General features: G+C 39.3%; 2 protein-coding genes across 18 annotated transcripts in view; both read right to left on the bottom strand.

Moving 5' to 3' along the window:
- Positions 1-12,970: 12,970 nt before the first annotated feature.
- On the bottom strand, positions 12,971-20,895 carry gcnt4a (glucosaminyl (N-acetyl) transferase 4a). 4 transcript variants are annotated; one of them, XM_062051002.1, is made up of 4 exons: positions 20,683-20,758; positions 19,726-19,786; positions 19,175-19,212; positions 12,971-14,732 (listed from the first exon to the last, which is right to left on the bottom strand). In XM_062051002.1, exon 4 carries the CDS (start codon positions 14,729-14,731, stop codon positions 13,463-13,465), a length of 1,269 nt encoding a protein of 422 aa, XP_061906986.1. In that variant the 5' UTR covers position 14,732; positions 19,175-19,212; positions 19,726-19,786; positions 20,683-20,758; the 3' UTR covers positions 12,971-13,462. The 4 variants fall into 4 exon arrangements, with proteins under 4 accessions (XP_061906986.1, XP_061906987.1, XP_061906989.1 ...); XM_062051003.1 differs by lacking the exons at positions 19,726-19,786; positions 20,683-20,758 and adding an exon at positions 20,835-20,895; XM_062051005.1 differs by lacking the exon at positions 19,726-19,786 and having other exon boundaries at positions 20,683-20,741.
- Positions 20,896-23,125: 2,230 nt separating this feature from the next.
- The window catches only part of LOC133652357 (ankyrin repeat domain-containing protein 31-like), a 53,024-nt gene continuing 50,307 nt past the window's right edge, over positions 23,126-25,842 (bottom strand). For 12 of the 14 annotated variants that reach the window (XM_062051024.1, XM_062051023.1, XM_062051012.1 and 9 more), the window contains one exon: positions 23,304-23,821. In XM_062051024.1, coding sequence (XP_061907008.1) covers positions 23,519-23,821 — 303 coding nt within the window. In that variant the 3' untranslated portion in view covers positions 23,304-23,518. Of the gene's footprint in view, positions 23,822-25,842 lie in introns of all 14 variants that reach the window. The other 2 variants (XM_062051014.1, XM_062051013.1) reach the window with 2 other exon arrangements.

Here is a 25,842-nt window from a genome sequence, read left to right on the forward strand (position 1 = left end):
CAGTGCAAATAATTGTCATTTATTCAGGATGGACTAATTTTAGAATTAACAAATGAAACAAAGTTAAACAAAATCTTCACTGCATTATCAGACTCACGATCTAGAGATATATATATAGGTTGGACACTATCTTCCTAAAAACATATAAGGATTGTATTATTGCTCGTATAACAACGAATGATAAATAAATCAATAACGGAAAACACTTTCCCTACCACGTCGAGAAACTGCTACTATAATTAAATCCATAAAGCAGGAAATAAAGAAGACCAGAACATGTACAGACCAATTAGCCTTCTCCACGTTATAACAAAAGGAATAGAAAATTTGAAATTAAAAAGTGGCTTAGGAGCAATCAAGGCTGCTCACACGGTCACTAAGAGGGGCATTATGTTGACACATCAATTTAATGAGTATTATATTTATCTATGAGAGCATTTTTGTTGTAAATTGTGAGGTATGGCTGTTAAAATCTTGGTTGTTGTTACGAATGATGACAGATGTGAACAAGAGCATGTATTGTCTTTGTGTGATGATGTAAATAAGGTGTGGTTGTATTGTATGGTAAGTATGTGTCCATGAAGGGGCATTTGGTGACTTTTCTTATAATTGATTACATGCTACAGTATGATTATTTTTGATTAATTATTGATTACTATGAATGTATATATTTATTATGATTAATTAGTGTCATAATTTTATTGCTTGATTTTTGGATCCCTTTAATTTAGGTAGCCAGGGACTGCAGATGGAAAGTAGCTATTTAGATATAATCTGGTACAGAACAAATCTGTTTCTGAACTTAATGTTTCTGTGCATTGTCCCATCATAGATAGACTAAATTAAATACAACTATTTAGTGAATTATTGAGGCCACAATAATTCACTAGGTGTTGTAAAATATCAAAGTACTATTGCAAAAGCGAACAGTGACCTCAAACATGACCTGTCCTCCGCCTCTGTTCTTGCTGCCCTTGACTATCAGCTGCCTTTTCTTTTTCTTGGATGTTTCTGAAACTGCTAATACTACTACTACTATTACTATTACTATTACTACGACTAACACTGTCCCTGTGAGAGGGACAGAGGGGGGAGGTGAGTTTGGATTGGGTCAAGTTTGAGCGTGTTGAGGTTTTATTTAATCGATATGATCAATCCGGTACAAGGATAAAGGAACGTAATGATTTAGATTGACAATTGCAGTGGTTGGCGAAAGCAACCCCAACCTCAAAAGAGGGTGCCAATTCAGTAATTAAATGTTTTGTGAATTATCTAATATCCCGACATGGTTTCCCCAAAAAGATTAGGTCAAACAACGGCACCTATTTTAAGAAAACAGGTTAATCTTCTTCAGTCACAAGATCAGCACTTCTCAGGACCAGCAGCTTCCTAGGAAGGTGCAAAGACCATGAGACCAAAATGGAGGGGCACGGTCAAAGCAAATCCAGGACCAACACCCGATGCCTGACTGGAAGGAACCGAGAGGAGAGACAACACCTTGCCAGCGATGACGAGAGCAACTAAGGTTGCCAGCCAATGGGTCCACCGGGACTCCAGCAGCTGTGGAAAGAAGTGTCGGGAGTGCCGAAGCAGCGAGGAGGCCTGAAGCAAGCCGAGGGCCTGGACCAAAGCCCCACGCCCCATACTCTGCCCCAGCCTTTCCCAAAGCCCCCACAGCTCCAACTCTACCTGAGTTTTCCCCAATTTCGGCCAGCACGCACATGCCACTGAACAGTCTGCCCAATGGACTGAACCACACCCCAAAGAGAGACAGACTGTTTGAGTGGATCTCTTTCTTCACCAGGGCAGCCAAAAGCCCAACGAGGTGTCGGCAGGCCATCAGCCTGAGGCACCATCGAGCCATCTATCACTAATCGAACATGGACTCATACGAAATTCAGTTGTGTGTTCAAAATTAATTGGTAATTAACAATATTGGTAACTACATCCATTGCAAATGCCGGGAAAAATATTTTTGCAAATGTCTTACAGTCATAAGTCTATATACATTCATCTATTTATGTTCAATGATGTTCATGATCAAAGTATTTGTTATTCCTTTACTAAATCAAAGGGTAGGCCATTAATTGTGTTCTGTGAGATGGTTTTACTGCAGGCTGGTAACAGCGATCGCTCTGAAGGAGGGTCATAGACGGAATTTTTGCCTCGTATAAAAACATTGAGGTTTTTGCCTCTATCTGCGGTAGAGATTTAAGTTAGTGGTCTATATCAGAAATTGTTTTGGTCCAGGGTCTTAAGACCCTGGAAGGCGGGTATGTAGTAGAATTTCTGACCTTTTGACCTATATTTCTTGTCTTTTAAGAATGTCCGCTCATTTTCAATACTCTTGTATTTTGTGCCATTGAATGGACCAGTTGTGGGACAAAAGTGAATATTAAGTCGTGCCAACCTGTCTACAGAATGTGTTGACTGTCTAAAGGATTCGAGTTGTTATGAAACAGATAGGAAAAGCAAACAAGAAATTGACGCACTCGATAAGGAACGATGACGCACAACAGACATATGAAAAATGGCAGAAGACCGGAACTCGGGAGTGATTTTGGCTTGTGTGTGTCTTGTTGGCTCCGGAGTAACTTGTGGTTTGTCTGCACGGCCAACTCAATTCAACCTGCACTTCTGATAATGGGTAAATAAATTTGTTGTACTAAACTACTTTTGTTGCCTGCTTAAGCTTCGGACAATCCACTACATTTATGTTGTGTTACGGTGCGGATGTTCTCCCGAAATGTGTTTGTCATTCTTGTTTGGTGTGGTTTCACAGTGTGGCGCATATTTGTAACAGTGTTTAAGTTGTTTATGCGTCCACCCTCAGTGTGACCTGTATGGCTGTTGATCAAGTATGCCTTGCATTCACTTATGTGTGTGTAGAAGCCGCATATATCATGTGACAGGGGCCAGCACACTGTTTGTATGGAGGAAAAGCAGACGTGACGACAGGTTGTAGAGGACGCTAAAGGCAGTGCCTTTAAGGCACGCCCCCAATATTGTTGTCCGGGTGGAAATCGGGAGAAATTCGGGAGAATGGTTGCCCCGGGAGACTTTAGAGAGGGGCACTGAAAATCGGGAGGGTTGGCAAGTATGAGTATTAGCGTTGAATGCGGTGTTACAGCGGCACTGCCGCTGTATAATACCGGCAGGCCAGCTGTAATGTTAATATGATATTGCCTCAAGGGCCAAATGAGGCCCGCGGGCCAGAGTTTGACACCCATGCTTTATGGTAATGACCCCGTCAATAGGTTTGGTTCGTTCGTAAAGATCACAAACCTTCAGTCTTTTCATCAAATGTAATACATTCAACGATTTAGAACAGGGGTCTCAAACATGCGGCCCGCGGGCCAATTACGGCCCGCGAGACGTCATTGTGCGGCCCGCACCTTAATATGAAAGTTTAATGTTAGTGCGGCCCGCGAGTTTTATATGAATGGCGCTTGACAGCGCTGTGTGCGGAGCTAAAGCATTCTTGCCAACCCTCCCGATTTTCACCAGTCAACATTACTGAGGACATCAATATTAAGTCAACAATACTGAGGCAACAATATTGAGGGCAGGAGGTTTGGCGTCCACTTTTTCTCCATACTCACAATGTGCAAGTACAGTCACATGATACAAGCAGCTTCAACAGACACACGTAAGTGACTGCAATGCATACTTAGTCAACAGCCACACATGTTACACTGAGGGTGGCCGTATAAAAAAAACTTTATAAATGTTACAAATATGCACCACAATGTGAACCCACACCAAACAAGAATGACAACCACATTTTGGGAGAACATCCACACGTAACACAACATAAACACAACATAACAAATACCCAGAATCCCTTGTAGCCCTAACTCTTCTGGGCTACAAGGAGTCTACCAATCATGGTGTGGTATATGGCTCTCGAGGGCCGAACATTGACGTCACTTGCGTGATGCAAGCAGAGAAACATTTTGCTGCTTTTCCACGAGACCGCACGTGCTCTCGCTCTCTCTCTCCCTCCCTTGCTCGCTCTCTCTCTCTCGCTGTAAACTCCACAGCGAGCCCCCCAACCTCCCCCCGCCGCCTCCCGTTGGCTCCAGACAGAGACGATTTTTGTTATTTGGGTCCAAAATACCCCTGCGTTAGTGGAAAAGCGGCAAATGAGTGAAAGCGAGAGAAACGTTGCCATGGAGACGAGGGCAGTCACACCGTGACACCTGTCCGTCAGTAATAAAGTCCCCGAAAACCTGGACCAATTGAAACCGTTATTTGTTTTTTTTTATTGTTTAATTTGCATTGCCTCACACGATGAACACTACATATATTTTTATATGACACCATATAACACTCCGGGAGCCGTCACTTTTTTCCGGTACTTTCCACCGACCACCGTGTTGCTGTCGGGAGGACAAGCGGAACGACACACATTGCGGAAATAACATTATTCTGCGTGCGTCGGTTAAATACAAATATATTCCACAACCCCAAACATGTCTTTTTCAAAGCGTGCAGTGAAGAGAAAGGTTAGTGATGAGCAAAGACAATTCCAGGAAAAGTGGGAGATGCAATATTTCTTTGTTGAGCACAGGAACACTCCGACGTGTCTTATTTGCACAGAGAAAGTTGCCGTGCATAAAGAAATACAATTTAAAACGTCATTATACAACTAGACATGCTGAGGAGTATGCAAAATACCAGGGAGATGAGAGAGTGAACCGGGTTGCACATTATGTGTATGTGTATACATTGTTGCTGACTGGAGAAATCGAATTATTATTATTAGAATAGAATAGAAAGTACTTTATTGATCCCTGGGGGAAATTCAGCACCACAGTTCGCTCACAATAGACAAGAATAATAATAAATAATATAATATATATAATATATTATATATATAATATATAAATAATATAAATATATTCTACATATACTCTACATTTAAGTGCAGTCAAGGAACATATGCATTATACAGTCTGACGGCTGTCGGTATGAAGGACCTCCTGTGTCGTTGCGTGTTGCATTTTGGGAGTCTGAGCCTTCCACCAAACGTGCTCATTCTCCCCGCAAGGTCCGAGTGTAGTGGGTGGGAGGTGTTGTCTATAACGGCTAGAAGTTTTGCTAGAGTTCTCCTCTCTTGTTATTACTTATGACTGATTTATTTACTTAATTCTCATTTTGTTCATTTATATTTTGATTTTATTTTGTGTTGAAAATAAAAATAAAGACATTTAAAAATAATTTAAAAAATATATATTTTCTTGCGGCCCAGCCTCACCCAGACTCTGCATCCAGGGGCCCCCAGGCAAATTGAGTTTGAGACCCCTGATTTAGAACTAAGAAAAGACAACTAAAGAATCAACAGAAGAAAATTAATTCACAGTTCTAATCATAATTTTTTTTAACTCACTTTTTATGTCTCCCACTACGTTATTATTCTCTCCAACAGCGTCCCTTGTAATACATTATGCAAATGAGCCAATGATGTCATCTGTCAACTCTAAGCCACTATTGTGACAGTCAATAGCTGCTTTCCTTACTGAGGAGTTGGCAACACTGGGAGATGATGAGAGGTCATGAGAGATTGAGGACAGTGAGGAACATACTTGCCAACCCTCCCGTTTTTAGCGGGAGAATCCCGATATTCAGCGTCTCTCCCGACAACCTTCCGTCAGAGATTTTCTCCCGACAAACTCCCGGTATTCAGCCGGAGCTGGAGGCCACGCCCCCTCCAGCTCAATGCGGACCTGAGACTGAGTGGGGACAGCCTGTTCTCACGTCCGCTTTCCCACAATAAAACAGCTTGCCTGCCCAATGACGTCATAACATCTAGGGCTTTTAGAGAGTGGAGTGCACAACTGCGCACACAACAAGGAGAGGAAGCAGAAGAATGAGGAAATTACAGACATGGCGACGCCATCGACGAGCAAGATGAAGAAATACGCTTGCAAGTTGAACGGAGAAGTTAAACAGGACAATACTGCCATCTAATGGATAGCCACTGGAACACTGAAATTCAAGTATTTATTTTATATGTAAATAAAATAAATATATATATATATATATGTATATATATATATATATATATATATATATATATATATAGCTAGAATTCACTGAAAGTCAAGTATTTCATACATATATATACATATATATATATATATATATATATATATATATATATATATATATATATATATATATATATATATATAAATATATATATATATATATATATATATATATATATATATATATATATATATATGAAATGTATATGAAATACTCGAGTTGGTGAATTCTAGCTGTAAATAACCACGGCCCCAAACACGCCCCTCGCCCCCCGTCACATCCAGGTTGTCTGCCATCTTTGTTTAGCTACTGCCACTGGTAAAGTTACTAAACATGTCAGACCTTAGTCAATCTAAAATACTTTGTTACCATTCTCAACTTATTCATGACAAAGCCAGGAACAAAATCAGGATTTGTATCGGGGATGCCTATGAAAGATGGAGACCATTGAAAATGTTTTCATCTGACGCCAAACTTGCTAATTTCCTCCTTGATAGGTAAGTCAGGCATTAAGATTTTCTTATGACTTGTAACAAATGGAAATGGACATTTGGTATGTAAACTATATTGTCCAATACAGTTCATAATCTTGTCTAACAAAGCTAGTATGTTCCTTCAACTAATGCTTAATGTGATGGTGCTTAGCTCCTAGTGTAATGCTTAGTATGCTAGACTGGTCGATGACACATCGACATATAGGCTAACGGGGGAAATATATGCCCGTTAGCCTGTATGTCAATGTGTCATCCAACTGACAGGGCAAAATATATTTTTAACAAATAAAACCTATGTGGATGTGGGTAGTGTCAGTGCCTATTTCCTTCTCAATATGCTGATACGCTGAGGAAATTGGTTCCAACATTAGTCATCATGACAATGTGAAACGTATTGAGACAGTCAGATCACATGATAAAATCATTCCTCATTGGTGTTTGCATATTGTGGACTACATGTACCAAGTTATATGGCAATGTGAAACGTTTGAAACAGTAGCCTATAGACATACCTTGGTAAAATGTCTCCTCTTTAGTTTTGGGCGTACATTAGGCTGCTAAGCATGATCTACTTATTTTCACCAGTATAACGCTAGCAATAATGCTAGCGTTGGTTGTAGTTGGTTTTAGTCTGTTTTCTGAAAGTACTGACAATAACTACAGTATATAATTGCCATTTGTTGTGATATTGTAGGCATACATGACGTACTTCTTCCTGAAAATAGCCTCAATTCTGTGTAAAATGTGTTGGTTAGAGATTTGTTATTGACAAAACGCTTGTCTATTCAGCTAGCTCAGAGGCCTAGTAGTTAGAGTGTCCGCCCTGAGATTGGTAGGTTGTGAGTTCAAACCCCGGCCGAGTCACACCAAAGACTATAAAAATGGGACCCATTACCTCCCTGCTTGGCACTCAGCATTAAGGGTTGGAATTGGGGGTTAAATCACCAAAAATGATTCCCGGGCGCGGCCACCGCTGCTGCCCACTGCTCCCCTCACCTCCCAGGGGTGATCAAGGGTGATGGGTCAAATGCAGAGAATAATTTCACGACACCTAGTATGTGTGACAATCATTGGTACTTCAACTTCAATTAAGGTCCCAGCACCTCAACCCCTAGTAAGAGGCAGTGGAAGTTTGAAGTTCCTTGGAGTAGCCCAGTCCATCCAGCTGGATTCGGCTGCGTATCTGGCAACTGAGATCGGTAGGTTGTGAGTTCAAACCCCGGCCGGGTCATACCAAAGACTATAAAAATGGGACCCATTACCTCCCTGCTTGGCACTCAGCATCAAAGGTTGGAATTGGGGGTTAAATCACCAAAAATGATTCCCGGGTACTTTAACTTTAACTTAACTTTAACCTCAGTCAGAGAGAGAGGGAGGGGACTACAGAATTTTGACCGTGATTGCAGTACCATTTCTGGCCACATTATTACATATGGCTCCTTTAAAGTTTGATTCGACGTTAAAACAGGAAAAATCTGTGTTAAAAAAAAGGCCAAATATTGTTCAAATGTGTCATGTTACTAAAGTCTCTCATAGGCAGCCCAGTAACAGGCATATGCCTCAGTCTCATATATTTTGGTATTTCACTAATGTTAACTGTAAGCATGCTATTGTTTGCATGTTAACATAGAACTGTTAGCATGTTAGCTTTTTTTTGGCCCATTTTGCTCATATTTTTGGGCCAGTGTGCCAATTAGCATTTCAGTTTGGCTTTGGCTCTTCAGCATTCACACAAAATGTCTACCGAAATTGCATTTTCTAATTCTTTGAAAAACATCTTTATAGTGTACCGGAGGACAACAGGGTGACAAGAACTAAATCATCCAGACTAGAGATAAATTGTATTATTATGTTTATCTTACCTAAAAATAAATGTATTTATTCATTTAAAAAATTTAAAAAAAATACATTTTTGCTATATTTTGCTAAAAACATCAAAATTAATTGTATTTTTATTTGTATTTTTTCTGACTCCTTATTACATCCAGCCATAGAATTATACATTCAAATAAACATATTTGAAATAATTAATTTTAAATGATCATAATAATTCATTTAAAATGACCATATTTAATTATTAAAATAATTGCTTGTTTATCAACAACTTTAGCATTTTATTCATTACACTTTGAAACTCTCAGAAGCCAAGTTATGTTATATTTCTTAAGATTTATTTATGCAAGTTTGAAGTATCAATTATCTAAACACAGTTTTGTTTGCATATTTTCAGGATGTAGATATATATATACAGTGGGGCAAAAAAGTATTTAGTCAGCCACCCATTGACAGTCAATGGGTGGCTGACTAAATACTTTTTTGCCCCACTGTATATATATATATATATATATATATATATATATATATATATATATATATATATATATAATATTTTATATTTCAGGGGTCTTCTTCTACTGCGGTTTCATTGTGAAGTGTACATCCTGACGTTGCCTCTACAGAGCGAAGGAGGTACTGCATGAACGAGCACGAATGGGCCTGCTGGAGCCCTAAATCCCGAGGTTCCATTTAAGGTTTGTTTATGAAAAAGGTTCAAGCTTTGTGTTGGTATAGAGGCCATTAGTGCTTAGCTCAGCTAAAAACAAACCAGACAGAAGACATTTGAACAACCACATGTATAAATAACACCGCAGGTTACAGTCATATTTGGGTACTTAATGTTTCAAACAAAAAAAACTCCACTAACTTACTGGAACACCGTGCACACATAGTTGTGAAATATTACTCAGGATTGTCACATTGAGACATGAGTCTGACATAGCAGACATGAATGTCTGCTATGTCGACATAGCAGCTAAAAACACAATATATTTTGAGATATTACAACAGGAGTGAAGCTGTGTATGTGGTTATAGTCATACCAGAATATCTTAAAATGCCTGCTAAATATAGATAGAAGTGTGTCTCAATTGGATATTGATATCGGTCCATTATCAGCAAAAAAATTGGTATCGAATTATATCAGCTTACATAGAAAATGTCCGATACAAGCAGTCCTGCAGCGTGTTTACTTGTGTGTGATATCATGTGCAAAGCTGGACAGTTAACATCTAAATGTCCTCCAATAAACACACATGGTTGCACTTTTCTTCTATTTTAGTCAAGTCAATTACAAAAGGTAAAGGCTACAAGCAGCTACACAACAGCTAAGCACACAAGCTAGACATGCAAAATAATAATTGAACACTAACATCACAATTGTCAATATAAACATCCATCCATCCATTTTCTACCGCTTGTCCCTTTTTAAAAAATTATAGTTGTATATTACTTACATATATAAAGTCTCCGAAGCAGAAGAGCATTAGAAAGTATCTAGTAACAAACGTGTACGCATCATATACTGTGTCATGAGCTGAATTAAATGAATTATAGTGATCACTAAGTGTCACCAAAAACTATTACCAATCCACTTCAATTTATAAACAGCATAAATCCACGTTTAATAATATATAGGTTAGTCCTGTGAATCTCAAACAGTGGTTTGTGGGCTCCATCTAGTGGTACACCAAATAATCACTTGATTGAAGTACAGTGTTTTATTTTCCTATATTCTAAAACAGTGTTACTGTTCAAACTATGTGTAATGTTCCAGGGGCCAAAAATATGAAGTACAATTGTTAAATAAATCCTCTGCTTTGTTAATGAATACTTGGGCCTACTACGCTACTGTACTTTAATGTTGTCATTATGGTGGTACTTGTAGAGCCAAGTACTCCACGTACCGGCACCATGGTAAGTACCAATGATTGTCACACACATTTGGTGTGGTGAAATTAACCTCTGCATTTGACCCATCACCCTTGATCACCCCCTGGGAGGTGAGGGGAGCAGTGAGCAGCAGCGGTGGCCGCGGCCGGGAATCATTTTTGGTGATTTAACCCCCAATTCCAACCCTTGATGCTGAGTGTCAAGCAGGGAGGTAATGGGTCCCATTTTGTTCCAGCGGCCTAATTTCATGGTACTCCACGTACACCTTGATTCAACTATCAAGAGAGGGTTAGGTTTGGGGTTCGGGTTAACCCCCCGCAAGTCACTGAGGGTCCGCCCACATCATGTCTGACAGTCATTTCGGCAGTAGTAGTATGACCTTAAATGTTTAATTACATTGCTACAAGTCATCTATAATTGCCTATTAAGCAGAAAATTGATTCCAAGAGAAGCTATACCAGATCAGCCTAATAAAGCAGGTGAGAGGCACACTGACTTTTAGTAATCCAAATATGGATAATATGAAATATGTGCACCCCTAGTGGTATAGACAAGTCACTTCAATCTCCATGTAACAATATAATTAATCATATCCCTATCCATTTAACACTACATGTTTTCATGGACATTTGAATTCAACATTGTGTTATTTTACAGCCGTATTCCAAAATTGAATACATTCATTTTTGTCCTCAAAATTCTAAAGACAATGCCCCATAATGACAATGTGAAAAGGTTTTTAAAACATTTTTGCAAATCTATTAAAAGTAAGCGAAAAAAATCACTTGGAAATAAGTATCCACAGCATTTGCTCAGTCCTACAGCCTCAAGTCTTTTTGAATACGACACCACAAGTTTGGCACACCTATCTTTCCTCTTTGCAGCAACTCTCAAGCTCCATTAGGTTAGATTGTGAAGCATTGTTTTTTATTTAGGATGTCTCTGTACATGGCTGCATTTGTCTTTCCCTCTATCCTCACTAGTCTCCCAGTTCCTGTGCTAAAAACCATTCTTCACTGTAGGGATGGTATATGCCTGGTGATGAGTGGTGTCTGGTTTCCTCCAAACATGATGACTGGCGTTTACGCCAAACAGTTCAATCTTTGTCTCATCAGACCAGAGAATTATGTTTTCCATGGTCTGAGAGAGAGAGTCTTTTAGGTGCATCGGATTCTTGGTCGGCAGCACGGTGGTACAGGGGTTGGTACAGGGGTTGGTACATGTGCCTCACAATATGAAGGTCCTGGGTTTGATCCTGAGCTGGGGATCTTTCTGTGTGGAGTTTGCATGTTCTCCCCATGACTGTGTGGGTTCTCTCCGGGTACTCCGGCTTCCTCCCACCTCCAAAGACATGCACCTGCGGATAGGTTGATTGGCAACACTAAATTGGCCCTAGTGTGTGAATATGAGTGTGAATGTTGTCTGTCTATCTGTGTTGGCCCTGTGATGATGTGGCGACTTGTCCAGGGTGTACACCGCCTTCCGCCCGAATGCAGCTAAAATAAGCTCCAGCACACCCCGCGACCCCGAAATGGACAAGCGGTAGAAAATGGAGAATGGAGGGTTCTTGGTCACCTGCCTGACTAGACTAAGATGAAAATACAGAGACATCCTGGATGAAAAGTAATACTTCCCATCCAACCTGATGGAGCTTGGGAGGTGCAAAGATAGGTGTGCCAAGCTTGTGGCAATGTATTCAAAACAACTTGAGGCTATAATTGCTGCCAAAGGTGTATCAACTAAGTATTGAGCAAATACTGTAAATACTTATGTACATCCATCCATCTATTTCTACCGCTTGTCCATGTGATTTTATATTTTTTAATAAATTAGCAAAAATTACAATATAAATAGGGCAGCACGGTGAAACAGGGGTTAGTGCATGTGCCTCACAATACGAAGGTCCTGTGTAGTCCTGGGTTCAATCCCGGGCTCGGGATCTTTCTGTGTGGAGTTGGCATGTTCTCCCCGTGACTGCGTGGGTTCCCTCCGGGTACTCCGGCTTCCTCCCACCGCCAAAAACATGCACCCGGGGATAGGTTGATTGGCAACACTAAATTGGCCCTAGTGTGTGAATGTGACTGTGAATGTTGTCTGCCTATCTGTGTTGGCCCTGTGATGAGGTGGAGACTTGTCCAGGGTGTACCCCGCCTTCCGCCCGAGTGCAGCTGAGATAAGCTCCAGCACCCCCCGCGACCCCAAAAGGGACAAGCGGTAGGAAATGGATGGATGGACAATATAAATAAAAAATCACATTGTCATTATGGGGTATTGTGTGTAGAATTTTGAGGACAAAACATTGATTTATGGATTTATGGAATAAATCTGTAACGTAACAAAATGTGGAAAAAGTGAAGTGCTGTGAATACTTTCCTGATGCACTGTATATACAGTACAAGCATGTACAGCACTGTCCGTAATAATATCATATATTACTTTATTGGGTGTTTTAAACTACATTATATGGTAAAATTAGTTCATACTATATAGCTTTGAATAAATACAAGTTTAGGTATTCTTGTACACAATTACTGTAATTTGTTAAAGATGTACATTTTTGTTTTCAACACTAAAATGTAGACTTATTGCTATCAATATTCTTTATGTGTAAGAGTAAAGGGCGGGGGGCAAAGGTGGGCTCAGAGTGATGCAATGTCGTGTGACTCGGGGGAACATGCTTTATCAGTATCTAGCTTCAAACCCCACTGTGAAAGGCTGTGCACTACTAAACATGCTCGTTGTGGCTATTAACCCTGACTCCCTCATTTTGTTTAGAAGAGAAAAAAACAGCACAAATTATTTTATTAATTATTGTTTAGTAGGTTAAAGTTTTTTTTTAATGTATTGTGCACCTGAGTTAATGACGCTGATCAATATGAATGTGTTATTATTTAGTTTTTCTGCTTGTGTTTGTTTGATATCGTCATTACTGCCTCAAGTGGTGGAAAAGTGTATTCCAACTAAGTACCGCTGCTGCCCATATTTTTAGGGGACACTTGAGGCCCAAAAGTGGGTCCAACGTTAAGAAACACTGCACTAGATTGTTGTATCGGGACGCCCCTAGTCACGAGCAAAAGGGTGACATAATAAATAATTACATGTGGAACTTTAGTTTTATTTTAGATAAATTAATTAGCAAAACAATTCATTTTCCCCCCTCCTTTTCCAAAATCTAAAGGCACATATCATTTAGGCGCTGCGTAACGTTTTTCTATCAACTTCTCCTCCAAACACCTGATCAAGACGGGGTCCACTTTGGGGTCAAATTTGTTGGCAAACCAGTGGCCATAATTGAGGAGCCAGCGGAGTTCTGCAGCCCCGTAGATGCAAACGCTCCGCTTGTGCGTACCTGTGCAAGGTGGATACACGTTTCCTTCCAGATAGTTCCATTTGACAAGTCGCGTTTTACTCTTCAAGTCCGTAACGTCTGGTTGGGATCTAGAAATGTGTCCTGGCACCCCTGGGAGCCTGACAAGAGTGGCCCAGAAGTGTTCATCTGGAGAGTATGTGTCTGCTGACCAGGCCAGAAAGTCTTTGGCTACTTGGTTGCTGCTGATGTAGTTGACAAAACTCCGCGACAGCACAAAATAAGCACTTCCGGTGAACATCACGAGGGCATGAGGAGGCATGTCTTTTGTCATTGTGGTTTTCACAGGAATACGGTGGTACTCGTAAGGCACGTTCTTCAGCTCATGCTTAAAACTGAAGCGCTGCTTCTTCAGCTCGCTGGGTTCACTGGACTCCAGCATGTTACGGCCGTTCAGCCGCCTCAGCTCCACCACCAGTTCGTAGTTGGACTTGAGAGGAAAGTCCTGACCACAGAGGTTGATCACATACTCCCATTTGATCTGGGACCTTAGCAGGTCAGAGAGGCAGTTGAGATCCGCGTTGAGTCGACTAATATGAGCGTATTGGACTGACTCCAGTTTTGAAGCAATAAATACGTTAGGCAGACAGCGAGCAAGGTTCTTCATGGCCTTAATAAACGCCGGAGAGGACTTTTGGTCATAGTGGACACAGTAGATGTTTTGAGGCGCGTAGATGGCGTGAAGAATACATTCCACCATGGGTGCGTTTTGGTGCACCACCAAGGAGTAAGCCAGTGGAAAGTTGCGCTCGACCCCTGACACCGGAATGTCGTCATAACGCCTCCTTGTGATAAAGGTTTGACAGTCCGAAGTTAGACTCACGGTGCTATCATCGTCCACGTCAATGATGGCTTTGTGTTTCATCTCCAGAGCTTTGCCTATTTCCACAGGGTCAAGCTCGTAGATAGCAGTGCAGTTAACGTCCAACCCCTGGCTGTGAACTCCCGAAAGGCCCACGTAGATGCTGTCCCTCACCGTCACTTTGATGTACACCAGCTTGAGCAAGCAAACTGCCACCAGAGACACAGAAAATAGGAAACACCAGCGTCTCAATCTATGTACGGAGCATCCATATCGTATTTTCATTCTAGAAAAGAAACACACAAATATAAGCAGTTGGCTCGAATGGACGAAGAAGGATATTCCAAAAAACTACAAAGATTGACTTGCTACAAGTCGTAATATGTTTGCCTACAGTAGGCGTGTCTAAAGAGCGGCCCAGGGGCCATTTGCGGCATATATATATAAATACACATATATAAATACCGGTACATACGTATATACTTATATACAAACATATACATACTGTTTATATACATTTATACATACTGTTATACATATATATACACACAAACAAAAACATTAGCATAAAAGATCAAACAGGTTAATATTAACCAGAAAAAATTGTAAAGTTGACTCTAATAACACACAGCTGCCTACAGGCTTTATCTTTTGTCATTGCTCCAAAAAAGGTTTGTAAATCAAAATCAATGTTGTCAATAATTACTGACCCATTCAAGGCTCCAATTACTTCACACCAAGTTCTCCACTTTGAAATATTGCATATTTTGTGTGTTTGCCATAAAAAAACCAAGTTTTCTTTGACAAAATGTGCATGAGACAAACAAATAAATAAAAATAAAAAACATTTTTAAAAAAACTACTTATAATTGGCCAATAGATCTAAAGTTGATTTGGAGACTAAAGTGTTGGGAGTTTAAAAAAAATAAAAAATTGTATGACTTGTCTGATTTTTTTTTTAAGCAGTCATTGGTAAAAAAAAAAGGAACTAAAATCAATGGTTTTATGAATTATTGACCTGATAAAAATGCTTATTTTGTGTTTTTGCCATACAAAACAGGGTTGTCTTTGACAAAAAGGACATAAAATATATGTTACTTTAAATCGACAGACAGACCTGAAGATGATCAAGTAATTTACTGTAAGCGTTGAATACAAAAAATAAAATAAGTATATGACTTATATTTAACATTATTATGACATGAGGGGAGCCTTAAGGGCTAAAAAATAATCTATATATTGTATTGGTTTTGATAATGAAAAAAATTCAAAATGGCCCCCGCATACTTTGTTTTTCAGTGTGCGGCCCTCAGTGTAAAAAGTTAGGACACTTCTGATCTAAAGGTTGGTGGAAAAATAAAAGTAGGCATGCACAAAAAAAAAAATCCCAATTTGGAGATTTCTAAGTGATGAGGCTAGAAAGTGTGGCGTAGTAAACACAATGCATTGTGGGTCTTGAGGTCCTCTGAATAACTTATTTACAAGACTGAATGTAAGACTCTGTCTTACAGTTTTGTTCTTTTCTTTACCAAGTTCAAAACATGGCGTAAACGTGCGGCATCTTAGTGCCACAATCGTCATGATTAGAGATGTCCGATAATATCGGCCTGACGATATTATCGGCCGATAAATGCTTTAAAATGTAATATCAGAAATTATCGGTATCATTTTTTTTTTTTTATCGATTTCGGGGTTTTTTAATTTTATTTTTATTTTTATTAAATCAACATAGAAAACACAAGATACACTTACAATTAGTACACTAACACAAAAAACCTCCCTCCCCCATTTACACTCATTCACACTCATTCACACAAAAGGGTTGTTTCTTTCTGTTATTAATATTCTGGTTCCTACATTATATATCAATATATATATCAATACAGTCTGCAAGGGATACAGTCTGTAAGCACACATGATTGTGTGTGCTGCTGGTCCACTAATAGTACTAACCTTTAAAGGCCTACTGAAATGATTTTTTTAAATTTAATCGGGGATAGCAGATCCATTCTATGTGTCATACTTGATCATTTCGCGATATTGCCATATTTTTGCTGAAAGGATTTAGTATAGAACAACGACGATAAAGTTCGCAACTTTTGGTCTTTGATAAAAAAAAAGCCCTGCCCCTACCGGAAGTAGCGTGACGTAGTCGGTTGTTCGCTTCCTCATATTTTCCTATTGTTTTCAACGCAGCTAGAGCGATTCGGACCGAGAAAGCGACGATTACCCCATTAATTTGATCGAGGATGAAAGATTCGTGGATGAGGAACGCTAGAGTGACGGACTAGAATGCAGTGCAAACATATCTTTTTTCGCTCTGACCGTAACTTAGGTACAAGCTGGCTCATTGGATTCCACACTCTCTCCTTTTTCTATTGTGGCTCACGGATTTGTATTTTAAACCACCTCGGATACTATATCCTCTTGAAAATGAGAGTCGAGAACGCGAAATGGACATTCACAGTGACTTTTATCTCCACGACAATACATCGGCGAAGCTCTGTAGCTACAGACCTAACGTGATAGCATCTGGCTCAAATGCAGATAGAAACTAAATAAATAAATCCCTGACTGGAAGGATAGACAGAAGATCAACAATACTATTAAACCTTGTACATGTAACTACACGGTTAATAATTCTCAGCCTGGCAAAGCTTAACAATGCTGTTGCTAACGACGCTGAAGCTAACTTAGCAACTTAGCAACCGGACCTCACAGAGCTATGATAAAATATTAGCGCTCCACCTACGCCAGCCAGCCCTCATCTGCTCATCAACACCCGTGCTCACCTGTGTTCCAGCGATCGACGGTGCGACGAAGGACTTCACCCGATCACAGATGCGGTCGGCGAGACGGAGGAAGTTAAGGTGAGTTCGGCGGCTAACGCGTCTGCTATCCATCTCTGTCTTCCTGGTTGTGTTGCTGCAGTCCGCTGCTAATACACCGATCCCACCTACAACTTTTTTCTTTGCAGTCTCCATTGTTCATTAAACAAATTGCAAAAGATTCACCAACACAGATGTCTAGAATACTGTGGAATTATGAAATGAAAACAGAGCTTTTTTGTATTGGATTCAATGGGTCCGAATACTTCCGTTTCAACCGTTAACGTCACGCGCATACGTCATCATACATAGACGTTTTCAACCGGAAGTTTAGCGGGAAATTTAAAATTGCACTTTATAAGTTAACCCGGCCGTACTGGCATGTGTTGCAATGTTAAGATTTCATCATTGATACATAAACTATCAGACTGCGTGGTCGGTAGTAGTGGGTTTCAGTAGGCCTTTAACAGTTAATTTTACTCATTTTCGTTAATTACTAGTTTCTATGTAACTGTTTTTGTATTGTTTTACTTTCTTTTTTATTCAAGAAAATGTTTTAATTTTTATTTTTATTTTTAAAAAGGACCTTATCTTCACCACACCTGGTTGTCCAAATTAGGCATAATAATGTGTTAATTCCACGACTGTATATATCGGTATCGGTTGATATCGGTATCTGTAATTAAGAGTTGGACAATATCGGAATATCGGATATCGGCAAAAAGCCATTATCGGACATCCCTAGTCATGATTGCTTCAGGAAAAAAAAAAAGATTTGGTGAGAATTTTCTCATTTCCAGTGTGAAAGCAAACCCGAGAAACTAAAAAAGGCCAAGTTTACAATGCACAACAAATAGGATTTTTTTGCCCTCAAGTGACACAGATCTGATGTTTTTCGCCAGTCTAAACGCTCCAAAGTGCTTTAAATCTGATCTTTTGGCATCAGATTAAGAGGCGGCCTAAATCCGATTGGAACCTGATCTTTTCAAATGTGACTTCAGTCTAAACGCAATGTGACCTGAATGTGACATAAATCTGATTTTTTTTGTCAGCTTTAAGCGTGCTACATCACTCGTGTGCACTGCGAGAGATGCAGTCGCCAGCAGAAATGGATATTTCATCACAACATCCGGTTTCGATTTCTGTTTAAGACGACCACATTTTCAGTGCATCACTTGTCAATAGTGCGCAAATAATAGGCAATATTAATGCATATTTTAAATCCAAAGAAATAGCGATTGTTAAAAGACCGGAATTTACACTGTGGCGTATTTGCTTGCATGTGAGTGGCAAAATAAATCTCCCATATTTCCACGCTGATGTTTGGGTCTCTTCTTTTTAACAGCCATAAAAACATTACGACCCTCCCAAATATATTACACTAAATACATCTATTCATACTTTATATTACTTTCATTTACTTTCACGTAAAAAAACACTCATTTTTAAGGTGTTGCGACTTTTATTTTATTTTGTAGTCGTAGCAACTTCCTCCCGGTCAACTTCCTCTGTTTTTACTTTATGGAAGTGCGTATGCAAGGGACGCCACATTGAGGCCTTAATGTGGCCTCAACACTGGAGTCTGCTAAAATCCCATTTTATTTGCAGTGTAAACAGTCAGCTAGAAAAAATCAGATGTCAAAATTTTTTTGAAGAATCGATTTTTAAAAAGAACATTTATAAGTTATCTCTGCGCTTACTTGCTACGCGTATACATCATACGTCAGCAGCTAAGAAGCTTTCATTGACCTGTAACCTGTTTTGGAAAGGTTTTATTCTTATTTACTGGTATTTAGAATGTGAATCTTACAACAACTCACAATTTGATTCGGATTCCGCTTGTAATATGACAATATATATACAGTACATATAATATAAATAGTGTGCTGGCCCAACTTACCTTGTAAGTTGTCGTGGAGGACTCCTACAACAATACCGCTGGACAATGAAACAGAAATAATAGTAATAGTAAGTAATAATGGTCATGTTTTTGTTTTGAACATACCTAATGAGTTCAAGGAGCTGTTTATAACTTTTACGTGGATACTTTTAGGGTGCTAACTTTCCAAAGTGTTTTAAGCTTTATATCCCGCTCTCTTAGAGGTTTTACTACATAATGACATAACTTACGCCTGTGGGTAACTTACAAATTCCTCTGGCGGAAGAACAATTTTTTTATTAAATATAATTAGTAATTGTGAGCAACATAAACACTTTATAAATACATGTGTTCTGTTACACTACTAATGGTAACATACAGTAAGCTAACCGGTGGTGTTTGTTATAATTTTTGGTTGAAAAAATTTAACTTTGAGCAAGGTGCAAACAGTCCCTTCAATAAACATCACATTACTTCTACACAATTCAACTTGTTTGAGAAGAAGTAGGAAGAAACTGAGCCTATTTAAACCTAAATATTTAAAAACATGCGTTTAACATGTTGACACTTACATTTATTTACGTTTTGTCATTAAAGGTTTGTTCACTTCCTGTGTTCACATGTCATCATTTTCTAATAGAGAAAGGAAACAAAGAAAGGGAAAATACGAGTGAATACACTTACAGGATATAGCTTCTGCAGTGATAAATGAATAAAAGAATATGTAATACAAATAAAAACGATTAAATAAATCATTATAAGATCATTAATTATGATAAGAAAAAACAAACAAATTATTATTGAAAAAACAAAAAATTTGTTAAATAAGATTAAGTAGAAAAAATACAGTAATAGGAGTTAGTAAACTGCAAGATACCGCTTATGCAGTCACAAATGAAAAAATATTAAAATAAAAATGTAAGACGAATAAAAAAGATTGAAAAAATAATATTTTTAGATCAATAAAAATAACAATAAACAGAAATAATTTTCCATTGAACAAAAAAACCTGCGATTAGGTGGCGACTTGTCCAGGGAGTACCCCGCCTTCCGCCCGATTGTAGCTGAGATAGGCGGTAGGAAATGGATGGATGTTTTCTGTCATATATTTTATTCCAGTATCATTCATATTAAATCCTATTTGTTTATTTTTTATGAAAATGTAATTCTGTTTAATCTTACTTATATATATATATATATATATATATATATATATATATATATATATATATATATATATATATATATATATATATATATATATATATAAATGCTGGTTGTACATTTACCAATATACCGCATTGCTAAATATTAATGATTAGAATATACTTGTTAAAAAGAAAAAATAAGTAAAAGTATTAGGACACACGAATTTTGATATGATCGGAAAAAAATATTTAGTTTAATGGTCAGTGAGTTTTGGTTATGAATTTTCTCATAATGAATAGAAATTGAAAAATAAAATACGATTGGTTCATTTGAATTTCATTTTAAAACACCAAACATTTCAAAACAAAACGTACACTGACCTTTAATTAATGAAGTCAAAATGTAAACTTCGTGGTTGATAATTCAATCAGCGTTGCTTCAAAGGCCAGCGTGATGACTTCAAGTGCCAGGACGAGCATTATGTTTAACATTACGCAGGTACAGTAAGTGGTGAGGCGCACGTTTGAGTTACCTTCAAATATGCCTGTTGGTGTGACGGCACAGTCGGAGGCGAAGCAGCGGAAAAAGTTCCATGTGTGAAGAAAGTTTGGACAGAACAGGGCGTCTGTGTGACGTTCAGGTGCAGACTGGGGGAGGGAAGAGGGAAGAAGTCATGGCGTCAGTCCGCCCACTTGGCCGACACACACTATCATTCACCAGCACCCTCCTTTCAATCATTAACTGTGCTATAGCAAGGCTCCTATTATCTATTTATTATTTATACAACTTATCTTAGTGACCACACATACTACACTGTGCAGGACTACACAACACTGGCTAGACCTGCAAACTCTAGATGCATACAATCCTACATTTATTCATATAAATGGGTTTTAATGTTTATTATCCTGCTGTAGTGCCATTTTTGGCCAAAAGCTTACATTGGAATACAAAATATATATATAATAATTATTTACGTACTTACTTATTGTACATTACTGTATTACTCCTTTATTCACTGTTCTGTTACAAAAAACAAAGAAATGGGATAACACTACATCCATCCATCCATTTTCTACCGCTTATTCCCTTCGGGGTCGCGGGGGGCGCTGGAGCCTATCTCAGCTACACTCAGGCGGAAGGCGGGGTACACCCTGGACAAGTCGCCACCTCATCGCAGGGCCAACACAGATAGACAGACAACACTCACACTCACATTCACACACTAGGGCCAATTTAGTGTTGCCTATCAACCTATCCCCAGGTGCATGTCTTTGGAGGTGGGAGGAAGCCGGAGTACCCGGAGGGAACCCACGCAGTCACGGGGAGAACATGCAAACTCCACACAGAAAGATCCCGAGGCCGGGATTGAACTCACGACTACTCAGGACCTTCGTATTGTGAGGCAGATGCACTAACCCCTCTTCCACCGTGCTGCCCCGTGCTGGATAACACTACAATGATATGAAAAGGGGTAGGAATAAATAAGCTCTGCTTCTTCCTATTCCTTTTGTGTAATGAAACAAATGGAAATATGCGATGTAATTGTAATGTATGCATGTTCGAAATAAACTGAAACAAACTAAACTAACTAAAATACTTAACTAAAAACACCAGAAGCCTCTTTGTTATGAACTAATATTTGTTTGGACTTCAGAAATATTGGCAAACATCATAACGGCCATTGTGTGAATGTTACGCAATTTTAACATGAAACAAAAAAATGAAAAATACATTTTTTCCATCAAAAAACACACAATAGAACGCACCGCACATAACTACATTAGTTTTGGTAAGTAATTTTATAACACATTTACCTTGGAGTGTGGACTTCTACAGTATCTCCTTTGAGCTGCTTCTTCGCCATCAGAAGCTTCTCAATATTTTCATGGGTAAATGTCCCATTCTGCTTCAGTATGGTCCAGACGAGCAATGCTACGCTCCAACTGCTACTTGGTCGGTCATGTTCTTGATTATTAATTTCCTTTAATTCATCCACTTCTTCTTCTCAGCACTGTCCTTAAAACTCACTTTCTTCCTTCCCAGTGTTGGAATAACAAAATTATGTCCAGCTCCAGCTATAAGCGGATGCTAGCAAGTAAGACCACATTTTTGGTTGGATCTTACAGGGTTCACTGTGGAATTCGCCACGCCAACTAGCAATGGGGAAGCTCGTAGCCCAAGATTTTGCTTGCAACCGAAAGCGCAACAATTAGACGAGAGACAGCTCATATTCAAAAACTTTCAAAATTGTAGTGAATACATTTTATGAGATCTTAAGAACATTTTAGACATTTTAAAGCCTAAAATTCATAATGTTGTTGTGGAGGGAAGTGAGTCAGTGCGTCTGCAGGAGCAAAGGTCAACGACTCTGGCAATGGTGTTGAGGGCGGAGCACCATCAGCTAGGGGCGGGGCATGTGCGGGACGGAGAAACACAGCTGGCAGGTGATTAGATGGCACAGGTGGTAAGTGTTAGTCTAATCATCTGTTGTCTTTAACAGTGAGCGACCAGCGGAGGGGAAGGGAGATGAGACTGGAGAAAAGCGACACGCAAGAAGTGTATGGAAAAGCTGCATGGGAAAAATAAAAACTCTGGTAAAACGACACGCCTGGCTCTGTGACGTGATATCTGTGGAACGGGTAGGGATCGACATCCACAGTTGTTTTTTAGACTTTATAAGACTGAGCGGATACCCTGCTCTGGTGTTGAACTTTACGACCTCAGATTGTGTTATCTTAATTAGCAAGCCACAGGAAAAGCAACCAAAACCAACACAGGTAATTAACTGAACAGAAGTTTTATTGAACTACTTCAGTGTACTGGTATTTACATAGTAGGTTTCACATTTCTACACAAGGTACATTTTGAATTGAGTGCATGATATATATAATCAGATAAAATGTGAAGTAAAATAACTAAATAACTCCGAAAAAGGATATCAAATGAACATTCCAACAAATTTTTCAATTAGTTTCAGACACCTAAAATCAAACTTGAGGATGATGGCGAGACCGTCATTAGAACTGCGGAAAGTCCTTCTGTAACAGCCTCTTCCAGTAGCTGTCTATTATAGCATTTGGTATCAGCTCTTCATCCGCCACCAAATAAACTGTCCTGATTGCCATTAGAGGATTCAGACCTGGCACTGAAAAACATGAAACATATTTCATACCAATATTTTACAGAAACAGACGATGGCTTTGAAAGTAACTGTCAACACTTGGTGTTTAGAGAACCTCCAGTTGGAAGACGTGGAATTAATAATTCACATACTGAAACCAAGACTTCACTGGCTGCTTGTCTGTTCTTACTACATTGAGTTGATCTAAAGGAAGTGCCAGACAGGAAATGTGCAGAGCGGCCACAGTCAAATATGCCAGCAGATAGGGAGAACAGACCTGGGGTTAGTGTTTCCTGATTAAAACCATGACTGTTATGTTGGACATCCGTCTCTGATGTACTTTCTTCAGTCAACTTTTTGAATAAGTAAGACAAGGTTTTGTTTTGGAACATCACCTAGCAAAAGAAAGAAATAAGAGAAACACCTATTAACACCAATAATTTGTAAATAAATAATATAGCAGGGGTGTAATAATCATGGTTTAATACGTACCTAGATTTTAATGTCATGGTTTGGTTCATTTTTGGTACAGTAAAGGAACAGAATGCCAAGCATGAAACTGAGGAGTTTTGTGTAAACAGCTTCTATGATCAAGTTTCAGTACGCTGATTTATTAATAGAACAAAATAAATGTTCAATGCTAGCAGATCTTTAAAATGCGATCCACCAAATGTCAACACTGACTTAAAAGGCCCTGAATATGCAACGTTTCTTACCTATTGGTACCTGTTTTTGTGTATTTAGGATCTGCATCAGTCCCAAAAATTTTAAATCAAACCCTGGAGGCATGGTGGAGATATCTATAAAACAATCTTGTCTTCTGTCATACTTTCTCAAAACATGCCGTTTGGAATTTGCCCAATTTGAGACATGCACCTGGGGATAGGTCATACTTGCCAACCTGAGACCTCCGATATCGAGAGGTGTGTGTGGAGGGGGGCGTGGTTGGTGGGGAGGGGGGGGGGGGGGGGGGAGAGTATATTTACAGCTAGAATTCACCAACTCAAGTATTTCATATATATATATAAATATATATATATATATGTATAAAATACTTGACTTTCAGTGAATTATATATATATATATTTATTTTATTATACATATAAATAAAATAAATACTTGAATTTCAGTGTTCCGGAGGCTATCCAGTAGATGGCAGCATTGTCCTGTTTAACTTCTCCGTTCATGAATGAGTATATCATTTCGGCCACCGTGTTCAATGGAGAAGTCTGTTCTACAAAATGTACAGGCAACATACATACCCCTTCCCCTTCGAACTGTCCTGGATGAACTGAAATTCTTGTTTCCATTCGTTTTGGAACTTGCAAGTGTATTTCTTCATCTTGCTCGTCGACGGCGTCGCCATGTCTGTAACTTCCTCGTTCTTCTGCTTCGTCTCCTTGTTGTGTGCGCAGTTGTGCACTCTACTCTCTAAAAGCCGTAGATGTTATGACGTCATTGGGCAGGCAAGCTGTTTATATTGTGGGAAAGCGGACGTGAGAACAGGCTGTCCCCACTCAGGTCCGCATTGAGCTGGAGGGGGCGTGGCCTCCAGCTCCGGCTGAATACCGGGAGTTTGTCGGGAGAAAATTTCTGCCGGGAGGTTATCGGAAGAGGCGCTGAATACCGGGAGTCTCCCGCTAAAAACGGGAGGGTTGGCAAGTATGGGATAGGTTGATTGGCAACACTAAATGGGCCCTAGTGTGTGAATGTGAGTGTGAATGTTGTCTGTCTATCTGTGTTGGCCCTGCGATGAGGTGGCGACTTGTCCAGGGTGTACCCCGCCTTCCGCCCGATTGTAGCTGAGATAGGCTCCACCGCCCCCCGCGACCTCGAAGGGGATAAGCGGTAGAAAATGGATGGATGAATGGAGACGTTTTTCCAATTGTGACATCAGAGGATATCTTCATATATGGTATAAATTTACTTAAAGTACTTTGCGCAGGTCCGCCATTGTAGTCCGCGCTGTAGTCAATAAGTTCCTTCTTTTACGCTATCTGGTTGTGGGCCAGACTGGCTCAAACATGCACATGCATCTTTTGTTGTTACCATTTCTAACATAATGTAGCGTATTGTTTGAACTTGTATCTGTCTGTAGAGACTATATACAGTAGAAGTGCTAAAAACTACAACATGGCTGAAGAGACACGGTCGAAGTGGAGCCACGTAAATAAGACCGCCCACAAAACGGCATATTCTGAAGAGACATTGAGAAAGCGACTTGAAAACAGTCTGTAAAACATAATCTTTGCAAAATTAACACCATTACATGTTACGCAGACCACAAGGAAGTGTTAGATGTAAAACAAATCATAATATGACCCCTTTAAGCAGGTACTTTTGAGTCAAACCTAAAGGTGTTTAAAACCTTTACATGGATGCTGAGTGGGCGCTAACTTTCCAATGTGTTTTAAGT

This window comes from Entelurus aequoreus, linkage group LG06 (assembly GCF_033978785.1).
Source record: "Entelurus aequoreus isolate RoL-2023_Sb linkage group LG06, RoL_Eaeq_v1.1, whole genome shotgun sequence".
Classification (NCBI taxonomy): domain Eukaryota; kingdom Metazoa; phylum Chordata; class Actinopteri; order Syngnathiformes; family Syngnathidae; genus Entelurus; species Entelurus aequoreus.